Here is a 22289-nt window from a genome sequence, read left to right on the forward strand (position 1 = left end):
ACTGTCGCGGATACTGTCGCACACAAGCTCTAATCAGCTGAAATTCAGTATTGAAAAGAAACTACAAATTTAAGAGCAAACATATTTTCGTTCGACACTTTTTAAGTACTTCCTTATACTAGGTCTCATTCCATGGCACTTTTATATAATGCCGATTTCAACAAGATGCAATGATGGGTTACTTTTCATCCAGGAAACCCCCAAAAATCGCTTTTCAGTCTTAGGCCGGATAAAGAAAAATACGTTTGTTGTTCTTAAACTTTCGCATTAGTATCTAATTTATTGGAACTAACAAGAAAAGTCTATATCGGTTACTGTCTAGTCTAGACATAAAAAATGTCCCTGCAAATCTAATAAATCATGGGACCATAACTCGCAAGCTGAGATTTCTTGACACCTTTAATCAGTATATACACTGCATAAAGTACAGAGAGAAAAAAAATCGAAATCTAATTAAATATTCAATGAGCGCCTTACATTGGCAATTCCATAGTATTGTTAGTGTATCTCTTTCTTTTCTTTTTCGAAGAGAAATATTGTGCCATCTGTGATTCGATATTTCGAAAATTCGTCTTAGCCGCAAACAATTGTATAGCGCCATCTAGTTCTGTCAACATTATTTACAGGGTTAATTTTTTTATACTTGTGCATAGTCAAAGTTAAATGTTAAAATTGAAATCGTAGGAAACGCAAATTTCATCCCTCAAAATGGGAAAGCAAAACTACCATTTTTAGAGTTCTTATCATTTTTAGAGTTCTTATGCCAATAGAAATATGTCACCTGATGACAAAAGACTGAGCTATGAATTGTTCTTCTTTACAAAGACGTATAGAAAAAATATTGGGAGATGTTATTCTTCTTTGTGGAGATACTCGCACGGACCATAAATTTGTACTGTAATGATGCCATAAAATAATGAACACATAACTGTGCGAATCATTTTGTGTCATTGCAAGGATTCTTTATATTTCAGGCTGGTTTAATGAAAATAACTTTTCTTTCAAACATTAGCTAAGATAATTCAAATGTTGTGTGCCACATTGCTGTCCACAGTCGCCTTAACTCCTACGTTACGATGCACTCATCTCCATCCCTGAACAATAACAAATACTCCTCCTCTCCTATAATGAATACCACCCAGAACAATAACAAATACTACTTCTCTCCTATAATGAATACACCTTCCACAATAACAAATACTACTCCTCACCTATAATGAATACCATCCGACCTGATCATAAGTATCATGAAAACGTTCTCCCAATTGACTTTAGATACAGCCCAACACTGAAATAGTATTTATCGCAAGGTATGTTATATATCAAGGTCTAACTAGACTCAATACCAATCACGGTCTTACTAGACTCAGTACCAATCACGGTCTTACTAGACACTATACCAATCACGGTCTTTATACACTCAGTACCAATCACGGTCTTAATACACTCAATACCAATCACGGTCTATCTAGACTCAGTACAAATCACTGTCTAACTAGACTCAATACCAATCACTGTCTAACTAGACTCAATACCAATCACGGTCTTAATACACTCAATACCAATCACTGTCTAACTAGACTCAATACAAATTACTAGACTCAGTACCAATCACGGTCTATCTAGACTCAGTACAAATCACTGTCTAACTAGACTCAATACCAATTACTGTCTAACTAGACTCAATACCAATCACTGTCTAACTAGACTCAATACCAATCACGTTCTAACTAGACTCAATACAAATCACGTTCTAACTAGACTCAATGCCAATCGCTGTCTAACTAGACTCAATACCAATCACGTTCTAACTAGACTCAATACAAATCACGTTCTAACTAGATTCAATACCAATCACTTTCTAACTAGACTCAATACAAATCACGGTCTAACTAGACTCAATACCAATCACATTCTAACTAGACTCAATGCCAATCGATGTCTAACTAGACTCAATACCAATCACGTTCTAACTAGACTCAATACCAATCACGGTCTAACTAGGCACAATACTAATCACGTTCTAACTAGACTCAATACCATTACATTTTCCATTGTTTACCACTTTTGTATTGTCCGCATAAAGATTCACATCTCGTGTGTCCTGTTCAAGGAACTCACACACATATGTATGTATGTATGTATGTATGTATGTATGTATGTATGTATGTATGTATGTATGTATGTATGTATGTATGTAAGTATGTATGTATAACTGGTGGAGATAGAAGCCAGGAAATCCCAGTAAGTACCACCGACCCGACCCGCGGGAAGCTACTGGCAAGCATTCTGACATATCCAGATTGGCCGAGTTTGAGACTCGTACCCACGCATGCAAAAGAGATATGGCAGTCATCGATAAAGGCTAGCGCTTGAGACCACTCGGCCAGTCAGCCTAAACCAAAAGAAAGAAAGAAAGAAAGAAAGAAAGAAAGAAAGAAAGAAAGAAAGAAAGGAAGAAAGAAAGAAAGAAAGAAAGAAAGAAGAAAGAAAGAAAGAAAGAAAGAAAGGATTTGTTCTGATATATTGAGATTTTAATTAAGTTTTCGTTTATATGCTATATTTCAAACCAATATTTATTCAGCTGCGCTTTAGCTTGTTTGGTTCTTACTTCCTTTTACATCAATATATAAAAAACATGGGCTCGATTGGTTAATAAATATTATCTTTTCGTTTGATTTTCGTGCATTTTTTATATTAATACCGTGTCGTCCGCGATTCGACGTTATAAACGCTACACTGCATATTATTTTAAACCAAATTAACATGTCAAAATATTAGGAAAGCTACAATCAGTAGATCTGAAAACAATTGTGTCACAAATGGAACCATAGAGTACATGGAGATGCCTATCAGTCTTATCCTAAGTTTATCGGCTATGTTGTGACGTTTCCCTTTCAGCTTATCAACCAAATTTTGATGTGAAGAATTTCTTGTTTACATTATTTTACTTTAGACGTATGTGGAATTTATGAAAGAAAGGCGACCACATCTCTCATCATTGTTTGTTTGATTCACATCATAAAATCTCGAAAATCTTTGAGACGACAAAATAAAATCCTGTGGAAGATGGGGGAAATGACGACTGCTAATTGTTTATCGTCAGGCTTACCAAGTTTATTGTTGAAAGTTACAAGATTATGATAGAGTACCTTGCAGTATGCGCTTTGGATGACATAGTATGCAAAGGTGAAATATTAGAAATTTATTCAAATTGGTTCGACATAAGTAATAAGGTCAGCTTATAGCTGTTTGTTTTCGATTCTCTTAAACGTTTTGCTCTGAGTTTCAAATCTTTTGAGTACGAGTTTAGACACGTACAGTTGTGTAAACGCATTTGAGTATGAGTTTAGACACGTGCAGTAGTGTAAACGCATTTACGTATGAGTTTAGATGCGTGCAGTAGTGTAAACGCATTTGAGTATGAGTTTAGACATGTGCAGCAGTGTACAAGTATTTGAGTATGAGTTTAGACACATGCAGCGTTGTAAAAGCATTTGAGTGTGATTTTAGACACGTGCAGTAGTGTAAAACCATTTGAGTATGAGTTTATACACTTGCAATAGTGTTAAAGCTTTTATATTTCCTCCGACTTGTAGCTATTGATTTATATATGCATTCATTAATTATTTACATTCATCTCTATTCCATGAATCACCATGTCTGTAATAATAATAATAATAATAATAATAATAATATCAATAATGATAATAATATTAACAATACTAATAGTAATAGTAATAATAATCCCACTACTAATACTACTACTACTAATACTACTTATTATTATTATTATTAGTAGTAGTAGTAGTAGTAGTAGTAGCAGTAGTAGTAGTAGTAGTAATATTACAACATATGGAAATTTAGGGTTACAGTAATAGTTTGTTTCACATCATTTTATCAGGACCCTATTTCCTGGGAACTTGAATAATTGAACTACACAGAATGGCGCAGTTTGGATTCTGTTTTGGTTTGACAATCAGATCGTGACATAATACACAACCCTCTCTAATAGTGACATCTCAATTATGGGGACGTGCTTGTCTTTTATTCCAGTATGGCAAGACATCATCTATAGATATTTTAATCTAAATGGAAGAAAGGGTCAATTACTGTCATACAGAACTGTACACTGACCCGTTATCAGAAATTACTCAGCGTAATGTTTTCATTGCAAATTATTTCTTCCCCAGTAGCTTTGGAGTCTAATCGAATCACTATAGATGGGTATCTGCCGCATTATTTACCTGAGTGGTTTCTATGCACAGAGTGTTCATTGGTTAAGACTAGAATGGGCGGGGCTTAGAACAGCTACTAATCTTAGGTGTAAATACTGGTATCAAAGAGTATTTAATAAAGGCAATAGAAAATGGACTGGCATACATTTGTACGTTTTCGGATTATCCATAATGTCTGCGTTAGGTTTCGGTAATACAGCTATGTATGGATATCTCCTTACGAGAGTTTAAGTGAGAGTATTATTGTGACCGTGTTTAGTGGGAGACTTTCATCGTAAAAAAAAGTAGCAATTTACAGACAATACGGCATCTTTACTGTACGATTAAGAGCCATACATATTTCATAATATGGACAAATATTTATAGACTGAACCTATTTACAGGTTTCCAGGACATATCTTGGACCAATGGATAACATAATTCGTTTGAAGGGATTTATCATGTGCACGAATGATGGTGAAAACGAATGTCTGTGTTATCGTCGATACAATGTAGCCTGTATAAGCAGTCGGATGACGTCGAGGGGGATGGTGGACGAATAAAGGAGAAAATTTCATCAGCAAAATGGCTTCTAATGATCAATCTAACATTTTTAAGGCAACCACGCTATTCTTCATCGTAAATGCTCTCTGTGCATGTACACGCAGTCAAGATATCGTCTACAATATCGACGAGGAGCAACCGAAAAATACTACGATTGGAACTATTAATAAGGACTACGATTTACGCTCTACCATGACGACCGAAGAGTACCAGAATCTCGTCTATAAAATTCTTGTGCAAGGTAATCCATTTGCATTATATTTTGATATAAATAACAGGACAAGTGTTTTGTATACAGCAGCTGTGATCGACAGAGAAAAACTGTCTCATTGTACTTTCTCACCAAAATGTGTATTATCCATTGATATTGCAATTCAGACGACTTCGAGTGGTTTCTTTAGAAAACTGAAAATTGATGTCATTGTTAGAGATATTAACGACAATGATCCACATTTTGCTGCAACACAAGAAACCGTTTTATTTTCAGAGGCGTCTGTAATCGGTTCGTCTGCAACGATACAAGGCGCTATGGACATGGATACGGGGAATTTTTCTGTTCAAAGTTATAGAATTCTACCTCAAGATTCGCCATTTTCAGTCAGATTTGAAAAATACGTCGATGGCAGTTCGATGGTTATTATAGTTTTAAAGCGAGAATTGGACAGAGAAAAGAGAGACTTATATTTGATAACAGTGGTTGCTGAAGATGGAGGTATCCCACCTCGTACAGGAACCATCTTGGTCAACGTCACTGTTATCGACGTCAACGATAACCCACCGGAGTTTATGCAGAAAGTATACAACGTAACTGTAAAGGAAGACGTGGATATTAATACAACAATAATCATTCTATCAGCAACAGACAAAGATATTGGTTTAAATGGAGAAATCAAGTATGGGTTAAGTCCCATACAGTCTCAAGATGTCCTAAAACTTTTTGAAGTAGATTCACGGACAGGGGAGCTGCGTGTGATAGGACAACTTGTGTATACCCCTAATCAAAGTTTAAGGATAATTGTGGAAGCCACCGACAAGGCAGAAAAATCTTTGATCTCTCAAGCAGAGGTGTATGTCAATATATTAGACTCAAATAATAATGCACCCGTAATTAATATTAATATTTTGTCCGCCGCCGTTTCCGAGTATGTTAACGTTGGCACAATTGTAGCACACGTCTCGGTTACTGATGATGATACCGGCAGAGATGGAATCGTTACTTGCTCCGGTATAAGTGACGCTTTAGGTGTTGATAAACTTGGCGAAAACGAGTATAAAGTTGTTGTAACCAAATCACTGAACAGAGAAATTTCTGGCAGTCATGACGTAACTGTTGTCTGCCAGGACAGTGGTTCTCCGCCGCTAAATACGTCTAAAAAGTTTACTGTCATCGTTCAAGATGAAAACGACAACCCACCAGTGTTCACGAAACGGGTTTACTTTCTGACTGTGGAAGAAAATAACGAGGTGAGCGTTGTCATTGCATCTGTTTCTGCTTCTGACATTGATATAGGTCAGAATGCCAAGATTACATACAGACTGGAATCTGAAAGGTCAAACAATTTTTGGTTGGACCCACAGAATGGGGAGATAAGGGTAAATAATGTACTGGATAGAGAGATTAATGCCCAAATAACTTTTATTGTCATTGCTTTTGATGGTGGCATTCCAGTTCTTTCGGGGTCGGCAACTGTAGTGGTCAGTGTAGCAGATGTAAATGACAACGCGCCAAAATTCGCCCAGTCCCCGTATGAGACAACTATTGAAGAAAGTGTTCCACTTGGAACAACTTTATCCAGGCTTATTGCTACAGACCCAGACAATGGTGTCAACGGCACAGTTGTCTTATCGTATGCTTCTCCCCTGTCTGAAGATTTTCCTTTCGTCCTGTATTCCAATGGAACAATTGTTACAGCTAATAGGTTAGACAGGGAGGTCAAAAGCAGGTATGATTTTACTGTGATGGCCTCAGATCAGGGTGCAGATCCCCTCAGTAGTACTGTTCAGGTAGTTATCACCATCGCTGATCAGAACGATAACTTCCCCGTCTTTATTTTCCCCAAGAAGGAGAACAATACGGTGACAGTTTCTTATTATGCTATCCCAGGCAGTGTGATTGCTACCGTAACAGCGAATGACTTGGACGCTGGCAGAAACGCTCTTTTGTCGTATCGTATTGCTGACAAAAATGATACTGATATTTTCTCTTTGGACAGTAACACTGGAGTTCTAAGAATCATGAGACATTTGAAACCTTCAGATCACAGTGAATTTATATTGACTGTTTCTTCTGAAGACTACGGTGACCCACCACTATCTACAAACGAAACGATATATATTATTATCTCTGCAGCTTCACAGACTTCAGAAATAACGGAAAGCAGTCAGAATTTTGTCATCGCCGTGACCTTGGGTTGCGTCACGGCCTTACTGTCCATGATCATTGTGATCATCATTTTTATAATCAAGAGACATGACAAGTTGAAAAGCACGGGCACGACCCCATCGTATTCATCCGTAACGGCCGACCGATCTAATCTGACACTGGTTGGAGAAGGTGATAATGTGAAGCAGGGCGAGTTTCAGCATCTAGAGTTTCGCCACAAGACTATGCCCGATCATGGGTCACCGTCAGATCATGATATGCACCAGGTAAGCACCAAACAGGTAGATATAAACGGAAACAGGTAGATATAAACGGAAACAGGTAGATACAAACGGAAACAGGTAGATATAAACGGAAACAGGTAGATATAAATAAATGTGCTTCCAAACTGCTAATAAATTCATAAGAAATATAATTTTGCTTAAAAATAATCGAACTAGATACTGACGAAAGGCACTAAGGAATAAATGTATGGCTTTGTGACGATTGATTAAAAAAATAGCTAACATATTTTTGCGTCAAGACAATTGCTCATTTTGGTTATTAATGTAGGGATTTATGTCAGTTTTTAGATTATTTCTGTCCAATTTAATTTTTATTTTATTATGATAGATGTGCTTTTATCAGTCTTTATTTCTTGTAATTGAAGTGTATTCAGATTAGAAACATAATTTTTATACATTTGATCACTTGATAGAAAAATTCTTTGATTTTGATTTTTATATATGACAATGGCTTTATATATATATATATATATATATATATATATATATATATATATATATATATATATATATATATATATATATATATATATATATATACATACATACATACATACATATATATATATATATATATATATATATATATATATATATATATATATATATATATATATATATATATATATATATATATATATATATATATATATATATATATATATATATATATATATATATATATATATATAACAGAGACCTTTTATAATTTGATACATTTAAATCTTTTAAATTTCCACTTACATTTTTTTAAAAAATAAACAAAGAAAACAGAACTATTTAATTTACGTCATTGCATTCTACATTCTAATGCACACGAGATGACGATAAGCATAGTCAAGTGCAAATACAGGTAAACTATAAATGAAAGTTCGCCTTTCAACTAAAAACGTAACGTTTTAGACAGTCAGCATTAAATTCTTTTTTTTTATTAGGTCTCTAAATATTGTCACCAACCCTTCCTTTCTTCCGTTGTTGTCATCTTTTTACGTCTTCTCCATCTGTCACTACAATAACGAACAACTAGCACTACTACTACTACTACTACCGTCATTATTATTTTTCTTTTTTTCTTCTTTTACTTTTAACGCTCTTACTATTATTTCCAAAATGTCACTTCAATGATAACGTGCGAATGAATCTATATTGTAAGTGTAAGTGTCGAATGGTACCAAAAACAAAAATATTTCTTAAAATTTTTTAACTGCGTATGTCACAATCAAAACTTACACTCTTGTTTGGCCAAGCCCAATAATGGTGTGACCTCAACTACTAATACCTTACAACCTTTAAGGTCTACCCGATAATATGCCACTTCGCATGACCGGCGCTAATAAACAATTTCCTTTTCATGGCAAAAGCGGGTAAATATTTACGCTTAATTTCTTAATTGAGAGATCCGAAACCGCCCATTTTGCAGCACTGAATGTAACTGAATACAGGATAGAATGTATCAATCATCGCATTAGACTAGTTTTTATGAACCTAGACGTAGACATCATTGAACCATATTTGTATTCGAGAACCAAACTTGGCAATATTAAAAGTGAGCATCGTACTTCACTACGCATTTTATAAACGAAATGTTACATTTTTAAAGTTATTTTACAAAGTTTTTATATTCTCCGGCACACGGCATATAATAGACGCATGTACGGGTAGATAGAGATGTGAGTAGGAAATGTGTTTATAGAGGATAAGCATTGTGTTACTCGATACTAATTCTACCCCTACCTTCAACCCGTAATGACGTGTGTCATGTGATGTGCTTGACCTCTTCTATGGCGATTGATCGCCAAGGACAAGAATTTGCTACCCCTATTTTCAGTAGTAGACGGGGTTTGGTTTGTTTCCCCAGTAAACGAAACATCGCATGTACGAGCTTACCGGACACATTTTTGCGTTAAATTTGCATGCATATAAAACACAGTAAGATAGAAGCAGAAAATGTGCACCCATAATTATTTCGTAGATTGATGTAAGTCATCCCCGAGCTGGTACAAAGTTCAAAAATAAGAGATATTTAAAATTGTCAAAAATCAATAGATGCACAAATTAGAATGAAACTGTTTTAACAATGTTATATCACGCATAGAATTTATTGCAATTTGCATTATCCGCCAAAAGATCCACGCCTATAACGAAAACTTAACAAAGAGTACACACGGGATATATTATGTGATTTTGCTCCCAAGCAGTGATAGGCGGCGTTTAACTTCCACAAACAATTAGTACAAAAGCTGACTTCTTTATTTGAAGTCATCAAAAATAATTTCGTAATCTCTGGAAAAAAATGGATGATAATTTGTCTAATATGACTTTTACAGGTCACATATCTCTGTTTCGATACTCTTAAATATATTTCTTTCACTTCTTTTTCTTCATGAACTGTACAAAATATTGTGGTTGACATATTGGAAATGATTTTAGTGAGAGAGAGAGATTTTGTTTACGTTCGTTTAATATATATAAGTGTTTAGAAAGATTATAGAAATAAATGTACGAGTTTCTTGACCATATGGAATTTTGCGAAACGAAATTCTATCTCAGTCGTGTGGTTGATGGAAGGCAAACCTGACATTTCGAGAAGTTGATTGCCTGTGACCTTATTTGACCTATAAGGTTAGGCTACTTGTACCATATATAATCTTCATTCCTTTCTTTGTAAATAAATACATGAGTGAATTCTACTCGACCCAACTTTTATCGGGAATATATTGTTTGATACCGTGACAAAGTGTCGTATATACATGAAAAGTCTGATGTCTCGTCCATTAGTAAGGATTTTTGTGGTTCTATAAGAACTTGATAAATGGAAGTGTGAAGGCAATCAAGTCAAATCGTTTAAAAGCATCTAGTGAGGTGAAATGTAACATGGCATGCAGTTTGTTAAAGAAGCACACCTAGTTTACACAGCGGTGTAAGAGACGATAACATTTCTGACGCGGAAACGCTCGACTTACCAGGGGGAAAAAATGACGCGATTACGACTACATCAGGATAAACCTAACACACGAAGTGTAGGCAAAATCAATGATGAAACAAAAATCTCCACCAATAAGATTATTACAAATAATGAAAACACTGTTGAATTCACAGCAATTTTGTTTTATCGAACCTTCTTGTTTCTCCTCAATTTCTCTCCGCACCAATTACTCAGTCTAAATGTTTTAATAAAATTCCATCTGAGTATTGTTTATTTTTCATTACTTCCTAGACGAAAGCCTCTTCACCAATGAAGCTAGATTTTAGTTGTACAGCCCAGGATATAGTTAAAGAAACAACAACAACAAAACAAAACCAACAAAACAACAACCAAAAGACATGGTGGCTACGTTAAACGACTTTCATGGGCCAAAATAGACTAAAATGGCATTTTCCCAAAATTCATTACATTGTCATTCAGTGACGCTATATATTAGACATGTGGAAGCATGGAGTGTGCAGTGTAGGCTCTGGTACCAGACAGGGTTAACTCTGATACCATTTATAACTGTTTTATACTGTTAATGCCATTCACCTTTCATGCGATGTTTGGGCGTTACAATATTAATCTTGTAGTTATAAAGGCTTTATGGGATTATATACAGACAACATTATTTTGTCTTCGCCGACAATGTTGGGTTATTACCTGCAATGTTTATAATCATCTGAGTCCTTGATCAGAAGTGATTAGTAGTCATAGTGCGATTATTGCTGACAGACACTGTCACAGGATTACTAAAACATTATTCTTAGCACACTAATTAATATTGACTAATTAATATATTTAATCCATCATACACTGAGAATAGGGCCCGCTTCAGCTAATCTTTGCAAAACTGTATCCGAGCAATAATAGCGGTTACCTGCTCGCCCGGATGTGCACGTATCTCGCGAGCGATAAATGGACAGTTAATCAGGATATTTCGTCATCCAAAGTCCCTTGTTATAAAAACGTGCCGCTTGGATTTAAAACCTTATCAAGTCATAATGGAAAATGTGAAGACATGGATTTATTCTTTCAAACAGCCATTACTGGGGATTATCCAAGACCACTCGAAATGCAACCTAAGCGTTTTGTTTGAAAACAGTTTATTACAAAGTAGAATTTTGATTGCAAACGCATCACGTTTTTCATGTTAGTTGAAAATAGAAGAATTACGATGATGCTTAAACTGATATATCAAAATTAGGCCTGAAGTACAACGAGGTATAACACTGTTAATTCAAGATTAGGCCTGAAGTACAATGAGGTTCAACACCGTTAAGTCAAGATTAGGCCTAAAGTACAATGAGGTGTAACACTGTTAAGTCAAGATTAGGCCTAAAGTACAATGAGGTGTAACACTGTTAAGTCAAGATTAGGCCTGAAGTACAATGAGGTTTAACACTGTTAAGTCAAGATTAGGCCTGAAGTACAATGAGGTATAACACTATTAATTCAAGATTAGGTCTAAAGTACAATGATGTATAATACTGTTAAGTCAAGATTAGGCCTAAATTTCAATGAGGTAGAACACTGTTACGTCAAGATTAGGCCTAAATTTCAATGAGGTATAACACTATTAAGTCAAGATTAGGCATGAATTAAACATCTTTATTTGAATGCATGTAATAAAATATGTAAACATTGAAAACTACATGTGTTGCATTCGATTGATTTTATTATTTGTTATCATTTCTTGGCGCCAAAGGTTCAAGAACATGTCATATTCTTCAATATTTGTATTTAACTAATACTATAAAATTTCATTTAACAAATAATCTATAAAACCACACAGAACTAAGTTATTTTTTCTCGTAACTGTTATTTTGAAAAAATTTACCCTGACGTAATGGTAAATATTTCATATGGATTCTTACATCTTTTTTAATACAAAATTAGTGTCTAAAGGGCATGAGAGTCCAAAATCTGCATGGAATTTGCAACAAACAAGATTCTGAATAACTTGAGATTCTGACCTCGGAGATGGTTCTGCGTTTTGTTGACATCTTTGTTAATTGTGTTACTGTGCGGTAATGTAGGCGAGAATAGACAAGTTAACAATCATTTAACTTAAGTCCTAATTATCGCACACGTTCTCTGAACAATTAATTTAGGTGGTAATATATTACATGCCCAAAATAGGTCACATCGAATTATATTCATGCATACATGCAATGTGACTTTCAATGCAGGTATATTTTTACCTGCTTGATAAATATATTAATTAAAGTAAGTTTTTTTTTTATTCTCGTAAGCACGTACATGCCTATAAAATACATACTATAAATATTGAGTTGTTAGCGAATGCTACATGTACAACTGTAAACAAAAACACAACATAGTACTGAAAGGAGACCATCTACAAATATAACGAATCTTTATAAGAATTTACTGTATACACAATAACTTATCTCTTATTTTAAACATTTCATAAACATTTTTAGATAACATTACAGTTATAATTTTAATATTCGGCTACGTTTGCCGTCGGAAACTTTATCTCTTCTGGTGTTTGGAACCTAAAGTTGGACCAGAGTTATTCGTATCTGGGAAATGAATTTAATGTGCAACCATGGCATTAACTTTAACTAGATGGCCGGACTCGGTATGGTGTTAGTCCAATAGTACTTTCGATAATATGCCATTTGATATCATTGAATGGGGTCTACGCTTTTATTTCGGGACCTCTTCGGGTCAAAATAATATCTTTCAAAGAAGACTGTTGTTATAAATATCGGTCATCAGCTATATTTCTGTGTAATTTATGTCTCCAGGCAATACAACACACTTTTATTGAAAGTTTAGTCTTCATTTTGTTCGCTTGGTTGAAACCTTTGAAAACCCGAACTCAGCAATAAACAAGATGTACTTCTGATAAAAAAAAAAAAGCGGACGCGTTGATATTATAGGGATAATGTTCCATTGGTAAAGTTTTTATCTACAGGTTGGGACGAATTCCAATGTCAGCTCAATTGTCTGTCTGCCACGTCTACATTGATTATCTCTAATATCACATAAGATGTTTTAGTATCAAGATGGTCGTAGAATATTATTGGTATTTGATGGGATGGCATCGCATAGATTAAAAAGAAACAAAATAATAATCGTAGTTAGAAATCGCACTATGTTAAACCGTTGAATAAAAATAGTACAGTTAACTGAATGTGTTGAAAATGTCGCAACGAGAATCTTACTATCAATTGTAATTTGTTCTTTTCAATATGGGACAGTAATCTTTAGAAAAAAGAGCAAAATATCCTCTATTGAATAGGGTGTCATAATTGAAATGATAATTTGAGTTCGATGGTCGTTATCCACTTTGTAGCTTGTCCTTGAAGCACGGTTATGCTTAAGTATGTATGCCGAAAATGCACGCAAAATATAACTTGACTGCGTGCCCCTTAAACTGCTTGATGCTTACTGTATAGTTATATCCGAAATTTTTTTTTATAATGCAGTGATTTTTAACGTTACATTAAAAATATTTCTTTAGTGGTGTTCCAAATGATTTCCAACGTTGAAGGTGTTGATGTGCCTGTAGTGGGCGGTGGTATAAAATCTACTAATGTACCAATGGCCTGAATTATATTGATGTCCTAAAAGTCTTTTGTTGATTTACATTAATATAATCCAAGGTTTCCTTTTTGGAATTCACTATAACTCTCAGTTAGTGACTCATTCCAAGAATATTACAGATTACTTTGTACTTCCAGAGATTAAGAAATAATGTCACCCAAAATACAATCTTAATACAACAATATAAATTATATCTGTCCAGATTTTATCGCAGGAATAAATAATGTTTCCATTAAACAAGATTATATACAAACTATGACACAAAAGAATAACCCGGATGAGGGTCAAAAGTTCAATTTTAGAAAAATCTTAGTTATAATTAGAAGGTCTGATACTAAAATTGTAACCAATAACATGGTGGTAAACACAATGTTCTTGACTCAAACGAAGATAAAAAAAATTTCTTTTTATTAACAACAACAACAACAACAATAATAATAATAATAATAATAATAATAATAATAATAATAATTGTAATAATAATAATAATAATAATAATAATAATAATAATAAACCCACTCTCATAGAGAGAATATTAGCTATGTATTAGTTGTTTACAGAATAAAAAATTCAATGATTTTGATCAAGTGGACAATGAACTTGATTTTGGACAAGGTCAAAAATAAATACAATTTACATAACCCATAGTATATAATAATTAAAAAACCTAAGACACGTGCAAATTAAATATGCATAACAGTTACGATACAGACGTGGAATTAAATTTCTATGAATAAATGACACAAATTTTTCTAACAACCTTGATACTGATTACATTATTCAATTTCTTTTATATTGGTATTTTTAGTTCTTTAAGAATTTTGTTTTGTTACGTTTATGCTGATAATATAGGCTATGAAACATTTGTACTAGTTATCGACAAATTTAACTAATAATGAAGGAATCAGTCGCATTATATAAGGAGCATTTGTTTTATTGAAATTTACTAAAAAGTCTCGGTTGGTTTACGAAATGCTAATAATTTTATATGTTGTAGTTTGGTGTAAGGATTTAAATGAAAGTAGTTAAAACGATATGCACTGGTCACGATGTTATCGATATAATAACCATGTATGTTTGCAGATCTCGTATCCAGAAAGCGCCAATAAATACATGGGCTCTGACCTGGGATCCTCGGGACAATTCATTGGGAAAGCGGCAAATACCGGTTTCCATTCACACGAGCTAGACACAGCAACAATTTTACAGCTTCACAATTCGATTTTACAATCACGTGGTGCTGTAACCCCTCGTCACAGAAATGACAATACGGTGAGACTGTTAGAAAACTGACATGCCGTTCTATTCTTTCTTTAACGCTATCCCGTGTTTGTGTCTTCCTTCGCGCTTGTTATTTCTCGTCATGTGCACTGCTCTACATGTCGTAATGCTCTTTGATACAACTCTGCTTCCTATCTAGCCTAAAGAAACGTAACAATTATATAATTAAACGAATTTAACGCGGAAAGAAAGAAAGAAAAAAAAAGAAAGAAAGAGAGAGAAAAGAAAGAAAGAAAGAAAGAAAGAAAGAAAGAAAATAAGAAGGGGCAAATAAGTGATTTTTAAATCAAAAACTGAAACAGAATAGAGTTCCAAGATCAGGCAACGTTTTGTAAAATGGAATTGATTACAGACGAGGTTTGAGTATTTTGACAAGAGAAAAGCAAGACACAAAATCCCTGATGTATGTAAATATGGATGATATATGTAAATATGGATGATATATGTAAATATGGATCATTATTTTACTTATAAATTTGATACCGGACACTATGTATCATTATTTAATTATAAATTTGTAAGGTTGGGGGGTGGGGTGGGTAAGTAAACATTTTATACATTACGAGTTTTCTCTACATGTACATCTTATTTTCAGTTGGCGCATTTGTATGTTATATAAAACAAAAATTAAAAATAAAAAACCTTTTAGAAAAAGAAAAGTCAAAACACTAAGAGCTCCGAAGTTTTACAATGGTGGATTTCAGCTTGTAATCTGTCAGGAAGCAACAAACTTGTGTTTATCGCCAACCCCCATCACCATTCATCGTTATTTCTCGTAATAGATGTAAAGTCATTATTTTAAATCTTATATGAACTGTAGACAATTATTCAAATAATCTCAAATTAATTCCCTTATGCCTGTATTACTTTTTCTTTATCCATTTAACTAAACCAAATTTATTTCAGAATTGAACTTTCCCGACGAGATCACATTATTCCTATACTCGAATGAACCCATTTAAAGATCTTTTTTTCATCTTAAATTTGGTTCAGTATTCGGGCCTTTATTAGGGATGCATGGCTTCTTTCCAGATGCATACCAAATCCGGAAGACGCGCCAATATCTTCTATTGTTCAAAGTCGCCTGCAGGCCATAATTAAACTTTTGAATTACGATAATTTGCTCCACTTGGACGATCATTTGAATATAATATCCGTCCGTCCCCCCTTTCCCTCTTTAATTAAACTGTTTAATTACTAGTTTCAATTTAACGGGGCCTACAGTCTCAAAATTGCCTATCTCTGATCTCAAAATGTCGGCAAATATTTAAACACTGGACATAAAATTGCTCAAATTAAAAAATTTCAGGGAAAGATGACAGTAACATGCCATCAAATTTGACTTAACTTGAGTTTGAAGATGAAACTCGGAATCAAACCTCGAAAGTTGAACACAAACATTTAATGTTCCTTTTAGGGCTACGAAACACCTTCTTCGTATTCTCGCGTCCCAAATAAGTCCATATTATGTCGGTAATGATACGGCATGTCCCTTTTGCCACCTATCTGACTATGAAGAGCTACATGTAAAACGAAAATCATTTCTTGCCAAGATAATTGTTTGCACAGATGACGGACATACGAAGATAGGATGGAACCTTCCCTGTATACATGCTACAAAAATAAATTCATCTTTCACTACTAGTAGCTGTTAAAAAGATATTTTTGACAAAAAGATTAGAAGTTCCGATTCAAGTCATCAATTCAAATTAGCAAAACTAATCCATACAAAGAAAGTTCAAGTTTATGTCATAAATTAGAATTTCCAAAAAGTCATCCCTGAAGAATACCGATCGTCACATCTTTTGTCACATCACATGTTAATTTTGTTAAAATTTTTGTTGCGTAACAGAAAACAATATCAGTGGTCAGTCTTGTACAAAATATGTTGTTTTAATGCAGAAAATAATACAAATAGAACTCGCCCTTTAATCTAATGTCGCGAATACCTAGTTTTCTGTTTGGAAGGTACTAATAATCATTTGGGGAAAAAGAACATGGAACCAAACAGTTGAAAATATAAATGATATCATGACTAGTAATGAACAAGTCAATGCCATTTAAAGGCAAATACGGATTATTTTATAGTAGGGTCAGACAAGAAAGCCAAAGCCAATTTGCTTTGCTATTCAAGAAGGAAATTTAAGGAACACACCATAAATACCCCATTTTCAGTCAATGCATGCAGTTAGGGACCAAAAGTCAGAATATTCTAGCATGAACAACTATAGGTAACATCTCTACGTTAGTGCCAACTATAGGTAACATCTCTACGTTAGTGCCAACTATAGGTAACATCTCTACGTTAGTGCCAACTATAGGTAACATCTCTACGGCATTCAGATAATTTGTCCCCTAGCAAATCTTCGATAACGGGATCAGGCCAGGATACAGTTGTAACTAAATCAGAGATGTGTGGAAGATGTGAGAAAGTTTGTATGTGTTCAGTTAGGAAATCTGTCACGATGCTCGATATATGGGCCAGTGAATTAGCAGAGAAAACTGTCACGACGTTCGATATATGGGCCAGTGAATTAGCATAGAAATCTGCCACGACGTTCGATATATGGGCCAGTGAATTAGCATAGAAATCTGCCACGACGTTCGATATATGAGCTAGTGAATTAGCATAGAAATCTGTCACGACGCTCGACATATGGGCCAGTGAATTAGCATAGAAATCTGTCACGATGTTCGATATATGGGCCAGTGAATTAGCATAGAAATCTGTCACGACGTTCGATATATGAGGCAGTGAATTAGTATAGAAATCTGTCACGACGTTCGATATATGAGCCAGTGAATTAGCATAGAAACCTGTCACGACGTTCGATATATGGGCCAGTGAATTAGCATAGAAATCTGTCACGACGTTCGATATATGGGCCAGTGAATTAGCATAGAAATCTGTCACGACGTTCAATATATGAGCCAGTGAATTAGCATAGAGATGATGGATACTTTACTGGTGGTTCAGTAGTGTTCCACAAATTTGGGCAACACTTTGGGTGCGTAAAAATGTCCAGTGCCACTAGCAGAGACCGCTCCGGTGACCTAGTGGTTAGAGCGCTCGCCTCGGATGCGGGAGATCGTGGGTTCGATCCACGGTTGAGTCATACCAAAGACTTATAAAAATGGTGCTAACAGCTGCCTCGCTTGGCGTTCAGCATTAAGAGGTTAGTGTTTGGACTGGTGGGCCTGGTGTCAGGATAATGTGACTGGGTGGGACATCATGCTACATGTCTGCGGCATGATGCCCCAGTGCTAGGCATCACTATAAACTGCTACACTGCAGACATCCTAGCGATATGACGGACAACTTGTTAAAGCAACGTTAAAAATCCATATCACACACACACACACACACACACACACACACACACACACACACACACACACACACACGCCACTAGCAGAGTAAAGTACCTGGACGAATGGGCGGTTTGTCCAGTGACGCTATTAAAGTCAAGTACCTGGACGACATGGCCGTTTGCATCAAAATATAATGCGTAGAAAAGTCTCCTGATAGTCTAGCTATGTCGAACGGTTTCTGGTCTCTAATTATTTTCTCCGACCCAGACATTATTAAGTTCTTCTGAGCCTATAAGTCAATCCAGGTTTCCTCTCCTGGGATTTTCATTCAAACGACTGGTAGCTCTTCTCATATTTGACGAGTAGCTGTCTGGTGATTTCACCCCATGTCTGTTTTGATCTGCTGTCAACAAATGCTCGACCCATCTTGTACAAACCTATCTGAGCTTCATATTAATGTTCAGTATATTAAAAACAGCTGATGAAATAATGCCAATTACAATAAAAATATACTAATCTGACATCGACATCAATGGCTCCCATTTCGTCATCCACTTATCGCTCAGAAATTGCCGACAATGGTCCTCCATTACGAAGATCATCTTCCATGGACTCGCGATAATTTTTAAAACTATGAAACCACGTGACAGTTGTAAGATTTGACGGAGACATATATCCGTAATTTTGTTTCCGAGATGGTCTTGATTTCAAAAGGAGAGTACCATATTAGTTGTCGAATTTTATCCTATGCTGTTTGCTCAGCAGCAGAATTGTTCTCCATTTCCGACATTTTTACATCACATCATTTAAATATTTTACGTCACAAACATGTATCTACATGTGTCCGGCGTGCTGCAGTTGCCACTGCTGATCATTTTATAGAACGTTATTTTATTTTTTTGATCGGTTTTAAATTTATTGACCGATTAAACATTTCCAAAAATAACCTAAACAGCAAAATAGTTGTAACAAAATATTCGGAACTTTTTGAATACCCTTCGTGCATCGCTTTATCTTTGTTTGTGGCAGCTTTTGCTTACTTCCGCCTTGTTTGCTTCTTGTAGCCTCCGTTGTCCAAAAAAGTATTAAAATTCCAGGAAGATATCGGTAGTGATTCATCAGGAGAGACAAACACGTGTGATAGCGGAAGAGGGGGAAGCGAGTCGGATATTCAGTGCAGTGCATTTTCACCGTCTCATGATCCCCCAGGTAAACATTTTTCATCTTTAGGATCCATCCCCTTAGAAGAAAATGTAATCCACTAAATTATCCAGCATTTGCTTCCAATATAGCAACACGCTTTTATGTCACTATTAGCCGCCATTGTTTGACGTCCCCTTCAAGACACACGGTACTAATTATATGGAAAAATCGGAACCAGCCTGGAAATGGAGTATATATGGGTTTGGCTGACCAGGATTGATTAATAATGCAAGTTATGTTTTAGGAAAAAGAATATTTAGAGAGCTTCTTCTAGTTGTAAGTGAAAAAAAAAATCAGAGACATTGTTTTATTGATGGAATTTCAGTCCTTTAACATTCTTGAGTTTGGAACACTCAGTACTAAAATTAGCACCTGACTCTTTGGTACGGAATTGAAAGCACATGTTTCAAACACACTCAGAAATTTTAAGTTAATGAATTTTTAATATCATGGTGTTTGCATAGGTTTACTATGGGAACTGGATTAGTACCGTGAGACCTTCACCTTACCATATGGGCATTGCTATGACTACACATTTAACTGCTTTAATAAAATTAAACGTCAACCCAGTATATATGGCTTAGAATGCATTATTCTTTAATAAAATTAAGTCACTTGCATGTATGTCGCCATTGTCTGCTATGACTAACTTCGTTTTTCTTGAAGCTGATGCTGTCAATGTTTTTGCTGCCATTTTAAATTGGCTTTAAGATATTTTGTTGTTTTGTTTTTGAAACGTTTCCATTGTTGTTGCTGTTACGCTGCTTTTGTCTTCGTTATTAAAATCGTCGTCGATGTTGTTGCGTCATCACTCGTTATTATTATTATTATTATTATTGCAGACAACATCAAGAGTGTCAAGTTCGCCAGCCAGCCGTTAATTTATAATATTAGTCTTAATGCCACGTGGGACAACCTACGTGATGCAGTGTCAACCTTCAGCTCATCTTTTCCCGTATCCAAGGAAACAGGGATAGATAACAAATATAATGGTCGCAGACATAGTGATAAAAAAAGCATAATGTCAATGAATAACATACAAAGGACAAGGCAAAAGGACACCCAAATGCACAGAAGCAGTGAACCTATATCATTCAAACCGGATGATGGAGTTTCTGAGCGTCATAGCAACAGTCCGGCCCCACCTAGGCCCCCTAGATTACAACGATTTAATCGCTAAATCATAGAGTTAAGCCGGTAAATTATTATTATTATTATTAATTTTATTATTATTATTATTATTATTATTATTACTATTTTGATGATGTAATGCATACAATGTTCATTCAGTACGACAGTATTTAAAATGAAATTATTATTATTATTATTATTATTATTATTATTATTATTATTATTATTAATACTACTACTGCTGCTACTATTACTACTACTATGTTGATGATGGTATGCATACAATCTTCATTCCGTGCGATATTGTTCGAAATGAAATATAGACAATTAAAATTATCTTTTATTTTTTAGTCATTTCATTAAAACGCATCACTGTTCAGATAGTGTTTAACGTAACTACTTGGGAAAGAAACTCAACTAATTATGCATACTGATGTCGTTGATTGCAAATTTACTTGTAATTAAGTCCGTGTGATATCTTGAAAACTGCAAAATATTGACAACAGCAATTCGATCATGAATCCCGATACATCATGTATGCTGACCCTATTTTAGGTTTAATCCAACTTATTAAAGAACACAACAAATATAATTCATTCAATTTTATCATCAAAAATTAACATGCTTAGTGTGTTTATTGTGTAGTCCGGTAGTGACTCTCACGACATGTAACGAGACTGTAGTGCTGACCCTAACCTCAGTACCAACTCCAATACAATATGCACAAATTTCCTTATTATTAGTCCAATCTCAAGGACTGGAAAAGTTACTTTCAAAGATGATGCCGTCATATATACTGATGTCATATATACAACATTTTTAATAATTGCTTTATTTTTTTATTTTTTATTTTTCTGTTCCAGGCTATAGCCAGTTACATTACAATAAAACTCAGTACAGGGGCGTGCACTCAAGGCAGACGTGTGCTATCTCTTGCCTGACTGAAGGATTTAGCCTTCTTGGCGGCGCAATAGTGTAGTCTTTCTTTTAAGTTTGCCAGAGTCTGTCAGTGTTATAAGTTGTTGCCATGATTTGATACTGTGCAATTGTCTTGTAAAAATTAAAACCAACATTTTTGTGTGTTAGTCTTTCACTGGTTCTACTCAAGTTTAGAAGGTGAGATTTAATATACACCCGACAGGGCAACACTTTGTTATCTCATTAACAAATTTCCATTAAATACGATAAATATGAAAATGAAGATTCCATAAATCCATTCACTGTATGCTCCAGTGAGATTTTACAAATCCCTGGACATTCTTTTCATTTTCTCCGGAAATGGGGGTAGAAAATGCATTTTTGAGTTACTTTTTAATAAATCCAAATACATCTGCTTCCGAGAGGTTTCTTGTAGCCGAATGCCTACGTAT

The 22289-nt window shown here is 34.8% G+C and overlaps 1 protein-coding gene across 2 annotated transcripts; it reads left to right on the top strand.

The window, feature by feature from the left end:
• Window positions 1–4380: 4380 nt before the first annotated feature.
• Window positions 4381–21999, top strand: LOC149796352 (protocadherin-9-like). 2 transcript variants are annotated; one of them, XM_089961024.1, is made up of 5 exons: window positions 4381–7430; window positions 15076–15264; window positions 19650–19794; window positions 20631–20985; window positions 21783–21999. In XM_089961024.1, the coding sequence occupies exons 1-4, from the start codon at window positions 4803–4805 to the stop codon at window positions 20966–20968; spliced, it is 3300 nt and encodes a 1099-aa protein (XP_089817150.1). In that variant the 5' UTR covers window positions 4381–4802; the 3' UTR covers window positions 20969–20985; window positions 21783–21999. The 2 variants fall into 2 exon arrangements, with proteins under 2 accessions (XP_089817150.1, XP_089817151.1); XM_089961025.1 differs by lacking the exons at window positions 19650–19794; window positions 21783–21999 and having other exon boundaries at window positions 20631–20808.
• Window positions 22000–22289: the final 290 nt, after the last annotated feature.

Source organism: Sinohyriopsis cumingii, chromosome 6 (assembly GCF_028554795.1).
Source record: "Sinohyriopsis cumingii isolate HCF-2022 chromosome 6, ASM2855479v2, whole genome shotgun sequence".
Classification (NCBI taxonomy): Eukaryota; Metazoa; Mollusca; class Bivalvia; order Unionida; family Unionidae; genus Sinohyriopsis; species Sinohyriopsis cumingii.

What these genes read in the sequence shown, in the direction of transcription:
- LOC149796352 (XM_089961024.1), top strand. Translation starts at nt 4,803, where the DNA reads ATGGCTTCTAATGATCAATCTAACATTTTTAAGGCAACCACGCTATTC. An exon ending in CAGATCATGATATGCACCAG is followed by an intron (nt 7,431 to 15,075) that starts GTAAGCACCAAA and finishes GTATGTTTGCAG; the next exon opens with ATCTCGTATCCAGAAAGCGC. An exon ending in ACCGTCTCATGATCCCCCAG is followed by an intron (nt 19,795 to 20,630) that starts GTAAACATTTTT and finishes TTATTATTGCAG; the next exon opens with ACAACATCAAGAGTGTCAAG.